The 9,588-nt window shown below is 42.0% G+C and overlaps 1 protein-coding gene across 1 annotated transcript in view; it reads left to right on the forward strand.

The window, feature by feature from the left end:
* The window catches only part of LOC120801369 (bone morphogenetic protein receptor type-2-like), a 35,052-nt gene extending 25,527 nt beyond the window's left edge, over positions 1–9,525 (forward strand). The window contains exons 15-19 of the mRNA XM_040148266.1: positions 270–349; positions 453–572; positions 668–874; positions 1,387–2,644; positions 4,001–9,525. Coding sequence (XP_040004200.1) covers positions 270–349; positions 453–572; positions 668–874; positions 1,387–2,644; positions 4,001–4,323 — 1,988 coding nt within the window. The 3' untranslated portion in view covers positions 4,324–9,525. The remainder of the gene's footprint in view (positions 1–269; positions 350–452; positions 573–667; positions 875–1,386; positions 2,645–4,000) is intronic.
* Positions 9,526–9,588: the final 63 nt, after the last annotated feature.

Raw genomic sequence — 9,588 nt, forward strand, 5'->3', positions numbered from 1 at the left:
ATTCACACTGAGGATCTTGTCACACCGGCATTTAAAACAAGAAAAGTTTGGACTGAAATCAAAATTAAGTTATTGAAATATAATGGCAGCAAACCAGTGGGTTTCTGCTGGACTGGCATTTTAGTGTGAAAGGTACAGTTGTAGTAGACAATCTAGAAAAGCCAGCATGGATGGACATCCATTTGACGAGTAACCAGTGGTTTAACATTTATGTGAATTGTTGTGGACATGGCTTAATAAGTGTTGTAACTATCCCTGCTGTCCACCAGGTGACGCTGTGCCCAGTGTCCCAGTCTGCCTGCAGCTGACAGAAGAAGACCTGGAGGCCACCAAGCTCGACCCAACAGAGGTCTGTATTATTTGTTGTTATTTTTGCAGTTTGCGCCTTTTTGCCATCTTCAGACCACATCAGTCTCCACACATCCTTAACATGTCAACATCTGTCTCTTAAGGTTGATAAGAACCTGAGAGAAAGTTCAGATGAAAACTTGATGGAGCATTCACAGAAACAGTTCAGTTCAGAGCCACAAACTACCAACCTGCTGTACCATCAGATTCTACAAACTAATGAGGTATTACCACTGACATATAGCAACTCATGACTTACCAGTGTGGCTACTATTGAATGTGCACAGTAACCTGAGATCTGTTCCTGTGCTTCCTCCAGGCAAACAACTCTGTGTTGGCTCCTCAAGGTGAACTGGGGCGTGTTAGTGGCATTGATACTCCTCCTTCCTCCTCCATCCACCACCTCCCCAAACAGCAGAACCTGCCACAGAGACCCACCAGCCTCCACCTCCTCAACAAAACCAAGGAGACCACTTTGGCCTCTTCTCGACTCAAGCTGGGAAAGCTCAAGTCAAACCACAGACAGGTAGGATCTGATTTGATGAGGTAGATGGGTCTAAATAGTGTCTTTGATTATCAGTCACTTTCTATAGACTTGTGTGTTAACTAACCAGATGATAAATGCCACCTTTAGTGAAGTGCCTCTAAAGATTCAAACTGAAATGAAGTCCACATATATATGACCTGTCTGCACATTTATTAACATGTCCAACAACACCCAGTGTGGTATAAGCAGAACCTGTTTATACCACACTGACGGTGTGCCTGTCTGCCATCCATTTCCATTTCTGTTTGGGAGTAATGTATATCCAGCCTTTTAGCCGCTGGTGAATACATGTGGAACAAAGTCAAGCTATCCTTAGGCTATCTGTAGGCTAAAGTTTAGGCTACAGCTAGCTTAAATTATGTATAATGTCTGATGAAGTTCAAATTCAAGTCCTTAGTGTGCAAAGAAAGGTGGAAGAATGGCAATAATATGTGAGTTCATTACAAATTTAAATTTTCTGCATCACTAATTCAGATTGTACTGTATTTCAGGTGGAAACGGGCGTTGCTAAGATGAACACAGTAACAGTCGCCGCGGCTGTAGAGCCCCACCTGGTGACCACCGTGACCAACAACACTAGCACAAGAGGCAGTGTTGCAACTGGGAACCGAGTCCACTCAATAACAGTGGTCCCCAGCGGCTACAATGCGGGGGTCCCCACCCTGGTGACAAATGGTATGATAGGTGGAGGTCGAACCAATCCAGCAGGACCACAGCTGGAGGAGGAGGACAAGATGGAGGGAGGGATGTTGGGAGGAGAAGACAGCCATCTGAACCTACTCAATTTCAGTCCTGATGAACACGAACCACTGTTGAGGAGAGAACAGTCACCCGCTGAGAGTGAACCCCTTCCTCATCTGCATCAGTCAAGAGCTGGAAACATCCTGTCAGGACGAGGCTCAAACTCCAACAACAACAACAATAGGATAGCGTCAGGGCCAGAAGTCAAGGGTTTAGAGGTTAAACCTGAAAGGAATATGGGTACAGAAGTCAGTCAGGGCAGAGGCATCAGCAGTCCTACACCTGAACCACACCTGGCAAGTCAGCAGATCAGTGGATCCCCTGTTACTGCTGCACTTTCAAATCTGAAAGATAAAATTCCGACCTTTGGTCCAGGAGGACCAGCCACATCTGACAACACCTCAACACCAGATGCCTCTCCTGCTGCCCAGGATAGAGGCCAAGGCTCGGATGCAGGCCCACGTTTCCAGAAAGTCTTTGTTCCAGAACCAGTGTTGGCCTCCGGACATACCCAAAATCCAAAGACTCATCTGGTCCATTCTACTGACACTGCTGGGGTCCCAGGCTGTGGGCATACAGGTTCCGGCTTAACAACCACACCAGAAATGCAACTTCCAGAACCCCCAGGGACCCCAGCTTCACAAGCACAAGACCCAGCCCCCAAAGCCTCAACCTTGTCTTCAAGAGCTGTAGTTTTAGATACCCTAACCCTTTCCCAGGAACCTTCAACTACAGAAACTCCAGCTCTAGGGGCTCCAGCCTCAGATCCAGAAGCTCCAGTTGGGAATCTAGAAGCTTCCCCTCTAGAGGTTCCAGCCACAGAAAATCCATTTCCAGAAACTCCAGTTTTGGAATCTCGAGATTCAGAATCCTCAGCTCTTATGGAATCTTCAGCTCCTGAACATGCAGTTCTACAAGTTTCAGCCTTAGATCAGGTGGGAAAGGCCAAAGCCAGGAGACCTGAACGTCCATGTTCTCTGGACCTATCCTCGTCCTGCATCTCCTCAGGTAAGTCAGGGTTAGATTTTTAAGAACTGATTGTCACAAATTGTCAAATTGTTCACAATTTAACAAAGACATGCTCCTCCCTATTTATTCAATAAGTTCATATTTTACAAGCACCCACACAGGCTTGAACCAGGGCTACATGGCTAACAAAAAACGTTTTATGTTACCCTGTAGTCATGACTGAGTTGCTTAGTTTATCTTTTCTGCACCTAACTGTTGTATCAACAGACCAAAAAAGTTACTATACTTAAGGTCCTGATAGAATAAGACCAACCAAGGTCAATTTATCAAAGAAGAAGAGTCAATCATTTGATTTAACCAGTCAAGGAGCTCTCTCTCTCTCTCCAACTGCATCCAACACCAATGGAACATGCTCAGTTGGCTGACTGGCCACCCATAAGGGCAAACAAGTTTCGGTAACAAGTAATATTGAACGAGTGGTGCCCAATGGCTGACAGGCCTCTGGCACAGAGCTTTGCATATAGCTTTTGGATATAGTTCAAGTTTGGAGACACGCAAATTTGTGCTGGTGACCAACTGCAGTTCATCAAGACAGTGCTGACCTTTAAGGGAGCAGAGAGCGTGAAAGTCCAAAATGGAGGAAGTTACCATATTAGCTGTTTTACAGCATCAAATTTAGAGTCTAAACTGCTCCACAACAGAGATGGAGCGGCTCTGGCTCAGCAGGCTGGGCAAGTTGTCCACCAATTGTAGAGTCTGAAGCCACTGATCCTCCTGTCTTCCATGCTGAAGCGTCCATGGGACCATGGGAAATACACTGAACCCCAAATTGCTCCCTTTAGTCAAGCCAGAACCTTGCATTGTAAAGTGCTTTGGATAAAAGTGCTGTATAAATATTATTCCCTTTACCATTTTCTATGGTCTTCAGACAGTCTAGAGAGGTGATTGGTATAAATACTGTTTCTTGAATAAACTGTTTTAAATTACTGTCCAGTTAGTGGCCAAGGTAGTGACTTTAACAGGCTATCGTGGCTGGTTACTCATTCCCCGCTGGAGATCATGTTGGCGGTTACTTTGCGGGCCACAGCAGCACACCAACTAGCCCCACAAGTAGTCACTACATCACATCACAAAGCTCCTGGCAACACCTGTTTCGCCAATACACTGAAATGAATTTTACCATCTGACTGGGCACTTTGGCCACACTGCAAAGGGGACAAAAGTACCATACAGTAAATACTGTAAGCTCACATTCAGTGGCACAAAGGTCTGCAGAAAGAGTAAAAGCTTCTAAAGCAAAATGGCTGTGACACCACTCATACAATGTTGTCGTTGTCTTTAAAGGTTATACATCCATCAGTTATCCAATGATTTGTCCTCTCTTCTACTCCTCAGATGATGTTTCTCTGACCGATAACGGCAGTCTGAGTGCTTCAGGAGAGAAAATAAAACGTCGTGTTAAGACACCGTACACCCTGAAAAAATGGCGTCCAGCCTCATGGGTTGTTTCCACGGATACAGCTCTCGACCCGGACTTCGAGTTCAGCACCAGTTGCAGTAGCAGCAGCCAGACCCACTTTTCTTCTGGTCTTCATAGAGCAGGAAGCATTGGCATCCCTAAAATCAACCAGTCAAAGTCCAGCATGGCTGTCTTTTTGGTTGGCAGTGGAGCCACAGCGACCACAACGTCTGAGCCTGATGGGATGACCTGCTTCTAAAGTTGTTGAATTAAATGTTTTCTTTCCTTAAAGGGGAGTGGATTATTTTTTTTCACTTCTTTGTCTTCCTTCTCTTTTGTTGTGAAAAAAGAGATCACAGTTAGTCGTGCCATTCAGCCTCCCCAGCACTGAGATGAACGTAATGCTAAATCAGAGGCACAGGAAATGACCCACAATAAAATGCTTGAAAGTTTTTTGACAGAAGTCACGGCACGTCAACTCGAACAGACTATAGGAGTTGTTTATGAAATTCAAAACAAAGAGTTGGGGTTTGGATTTCTTAATTTATCTACATTTACTTGATTCAGCCAGACACTTTTTGAAGGATTGTTGTCAGTTGGCCCTTTCCTGTTACCATTTGACCTCGAACTTTCAACCATGACAATGCTTAAGTAGTACTAAAGCCCATATTTTGCAAAATATATTTTTGTTTGTGGTGAATTTAGGCGATTCCCTAACTTTAAGATGATTGGCTCATGGTGTAACAAGTCTTGTGGCTAGTTGTTTTTAGCTGTGGCCTCGACCCTACTGGAGAAACAAGATTGCCCGGGAATCTCTGTTAATTTTAATTGAAGGAACTTCTTTTTGCTATACTTTCAAACTCCCACTGACTTGCCTGTAGTTGGCAGATGTGGCGTTGATGCTACCCAGGGTAACAAAATTACCCAGGAGCTCAAAAATCTCAGTTGGTTGTTGAGTGAAGAACGTTTGGTTTTGAGTGAAGAACGTTTGGTTTTGAGTGAAGAACGTTTGGTTTTGATACACCTGTGGCTAGTAGATTTGGCCAGTGTCCACTGGTTTTGGCGTTGACCCTGTCTGAAGACTGAAATTGCCCAAGGTTTTCTCGAAATCCAAAATCCGGCTCCTGCTGTGACAGGTGTTGTGGGTATGACCTTGATTCTACCTGAGAACTGAATTGCCCAAGACTCCAAAATGTCTTTCTGTTGGTGATGAGGTTAAGGAAGCTCCTGTCTCGTAGATCTCTGGGCTCCTGCTATGACTCGGCTTGTGGCTAGTACATGTGGTAAGTGGCTAGTCAGTGATACCAGAGAGGATTCGGTCAAGTCAAATGTCAAATTTTTTTTACGCACTTTAAACAAAGTTAGTGTTATTTAGGAAACTTACAAATTTCTGATAATGGACACCTCGTGCAATTACGGTAATAACAATGCCACTCATTTCTTCTCTATATTTGTGTTTTTTGTGTCTTTGTACAGTGTCTAGTATGATTAAAAGGAGTTTTTGCGGAAAACCCTAAATCTAGCTATGCAGTCAGCTCATGATGCCTACTCCTGTTGACCATGTGTTTGGCTCAGATGTATTAACAGATTGACAACATTACTGTTGGAGGATATTTATTCTTTTAGTTTTCACTCTCTTTTTTGAACGGTTTATGAGGTCTGCTGTGACCACCGTGTCAGGACTGGAAGGACAGAGGAAGTCGCAAAGAAAAAGAAATAACGCTTGGAGAAACAAGAAGAAATGAAAAGAGAGATGAGCCATGGTCCTATGGAGTTTATCAAACCTTGAAACCTCGGCCACGAACAACCTGCTCAGGAACCTTAACAACGCTTACGTAGGCTGGAACGCTCACAGTTTTCTTGTTTATTTAAAGACGAGCAGGAGATAAAGAAAGATGGAAGGGATCTGTCTGAACTGTCAGACGAAAGAAGGTTATGGACTGAAACTGGACAGATTTGATCCAACAGACAAAATAGGCCTTCGAACAACTCCAAAGCTGTCTTATTTACATATTCTGCTGTTAGTCGCCAAATCCATCGAGAATCAGAAGCTTTGCTAATAGCTGATGCTTGTCTGATTGTCTAACAATGTCTGAAAGCGTGTTGGAAAGTCACTAAAATTGTGAATTAAAGGACAATTTTAAGAACTTGCTTCAAATTTATATAGTTTGGTAAATTCAGCATATACCTACATTATCCACAGCACTTTATTTTAGTATAACCACAGTATTAACTGGCCCAACCTGCTTGCCATCTACTAGGTGTTGAAGACGCTGAAAATTAGTACTTGGTGTGGATCGTTACAGTTTCTAACAGTTTATATTTTTTATGTTGTTAATTGCAAGGTATATGCATTTAGTAGTACTAGTAGTAGTGGTAGTAGTAGATGTCGAAAATTTTTAAATGCCACATTTTATGAATGGAGCTTGGTGTGAAATCAAAAAAAAACAAAGAAAGAGAAAAAACAGGGGAAACTGGTGAGTTAATGACCCAGGACTGAATTATCAAATTGTTGATGATTCAGTCCTGGTCTGACAATTCCGAATTATCAGTGTCGCCCCATTTTCATCTTTTCTTATCTTTATTTAAAACATTTACCTAAAACTGTCAGTTGATAGTTACATTACTCTGAACATTTCTTTTGAATGGGTGATTTTATAAAGGCAAGTTGTAATGTAGACTTGTGTATATGTACGTGTGTGTTACACCTGTAACATTTTAGCCTTTATATGTGCAACTACAATAAGTTAACTTATTAACATTTAGCAGGCCTTATACATTTTTTATATCATTGTTTTCTGTCTATTCTTTTCCTGGTTATTGGCTTAAATTTCAGATTACTTTTCACACAACTTTGTGTTAAAGATAATACTGTGATGTCAACACGGTCAGCTACCCACTAAACATTGTCATTTATATCGTACTCTTATTTTAATTGTATTGATTTTTAGATGCCTTCTAAAATGAATTTCTGTTTTGTTATTTTTGTATTTTCTACTGTTTGTACTGTTTTTAGATATGCTAATATGTACATACAGATCTGCCCTGAGAATTTTTTGTTTCACATCATGGGGTGCGTGAAGGCAGAATGCGTCATGACCTAGTCTAGGGCAAACTGTGCTCCAGATCCAGGACTGAGTGTAGATCTCAGACCAAACTTACTGGTTTTGGAGACTGACTCTGCAACCACATAGCTAAAACTGATGTCTAGTAGCAGGATGCTAACTGTTTTCGGTAGCCAAAGGTAATATATGAATTTTAATCAGTGGATAACTGGTCAAAACAGCGATTTCCCAGTTTTCTCTGCTCCAGAAGCTTCTGTTCACCACATAGACTTAACGGTATCCGATAATGATTTGAGAACTTCAGGCGTTCAGACTGAGAACAGAACACATTTTCACCTGGCATCATTATGGCAACATGGCAACGCCAGAGTGTTTCAGCAAACTGTTTATTCACCCAAAAAGGCCAATGTACGACATTACAGGTGTCCAGCTCAAACCTTGATATCAAAACTCAGCAGAAACTCTGTTTCTTTTTTATTTCCTCTTCCTAGGCAAACAGCTCTGGAATAAGCACAGATGTTTCTTTTAAGCTGAAACATTTTCATTTTTATGACTTGCATTTTCTTATGTAATATAATATCTGTACTGTACTTCAGAAAAACATGCAGCGTGAGTGGCTTTCTTAGAAACGCAGCAAAATTGAAGAAAAAGAAAGACTTACACAAAACTTACACAGTCATTAAAGACATATACGCCTGTGCCCCACATGACTCATCCTCTATAGCATTCTTTCCTACGCAGCAACTTTTCCTAACCCAGGCCTGAAAACCAGGATCTCCAGATGTCATCCACGTCTTGAGAATAATTTGCCCTTCAGTCGTTATTGCTGTCCGGATCGAGTTCCTCAGTGATTGCGGAACAGCACATAACACCTTACGATCTCCTAAAATAGAGAGTTTTGGACAGACAACCAAATGGACGCCTATAAGCTAGAATCTTCAACCGGAATGGATGGATTTCCATGGATGGTTATGTCCATAGTGCACGTACAAGCGTACCTCCATCTCCGCTACATTTCCGACAGGCTGCAGACTCTATAAAACCTCGTGGGGCTCCAGTAGTAATGATATAAAATGTTGAGCCGTTTGGGCCTCATCCCTAAAGCTTTTGGCATCATTCTAGAGTCGCTGCCGATTTCACCACAATCCTGTTCGTCCAATGACGCACCCAGATCTCTCCCCCAAGCACGTTTAAGGGCTGCAGCCGTTTTATTCCCCCCATATCCCAACAACATTCTGTAGTATTTACGGGGACGACCCTGATTATAAAACGATCCCCACCTTTTCAAACCAGATTTACAGAAGAAAACATGGTCTTATATTCGGACCAACACAGTAATGCTTCACATCAAGAGTTTTACCAAACTCGCCTGACCTCGGGCGTCGTAGACATGACCCGCGAATCTTTTGTTAGCCGAAACATTTTAAACTCGCGCTGATTTGTTTTCACTTCAGTTTTCATGCCTGTGCTTTGACCTGATATACCATCACTCTGCCTTTAAAATTTGCTTTGTTTTGGGTCTGAACACACATTTTGGCTTCTGCTAACTGGTGCAGAAGTAACTTTTATCCAGGCATTAATGCTAATCCGGTAATGTGCCAGAAAGCGCCCTACACTGGTGGGTTATCCCTTTAAAGTCATTTACTGTAGCTTATAGTTATCATAATACTCTACTTGTCATCTGTACTATTACTACATGTATTATTAAAAGATTTAACCACCCTAAGCTTCTTGCATGAAACATCAAACCACTAAAATGTTACTTATGTTTTTTCTGATTTCTCTTTAACTCTCAGCATCTCATAAACTGTAGATATATGTTTTTTTAAATCTGCCTTTTCATATCCTCATTCATGTGTATATTTAGGACAGAACAGATGCAGTATGGGGGAGTCTCTGCCACGGCTAACAGTGTATAGTGTAGATTAAAAAAAAAAAAAACATACTATTTAACTGGATAACTACAGTATGTCCTCTGGCTCTCATGAGTCTGGGACGTTTGAATTTCCCCGTCTGTTGGTGAATATTCTGTGTATTTCTTTGCTGATCCATGTGTATTTACGGTATGTACGATCATTTCCGGTAGTGTAAATACTCTGTGTACATTATTATACGTTGCATACTTTCATATGGGACCAGTTACCGCCACTGTATACTGTTAGTGTTGTATTCTGCAAGCTCGAAAGTCACAGTCCTCACTGTTAACACATGCTGTCGTTGTACACACACACACACACACACACACACACACACACACAATATACTCACACGGCATGTTGAACAGTCCTACAGATTATAAATCAGCCTTGGTGGTTCATACAAAGACTTTCATCCCAATGTGTTGGATATCCATGTAGAGGAAACGTCATAAAAATATCACACGCCTCAGTTCATCATTAAATAAAAGTGCAGAGGATCAAGTGTGTCCAAGTGTTTCATTTAATCAGTGATGCAAATTT

Source organism: Xiphias gladius, chromosome 16 (assembly GCF_016859285.1).
Source record: "Xiphias gladius isolate SHS-SW01 ecotype Sanya breed wild chromosome 16, ASM1685928v1, whole genome shotgun sequence".
NCBI lineage: Eukaryota > Metazoa > Chordata > Actinopteri > Istiophoriformes > Xiphiidae > Xiphias > Xiphias gladius.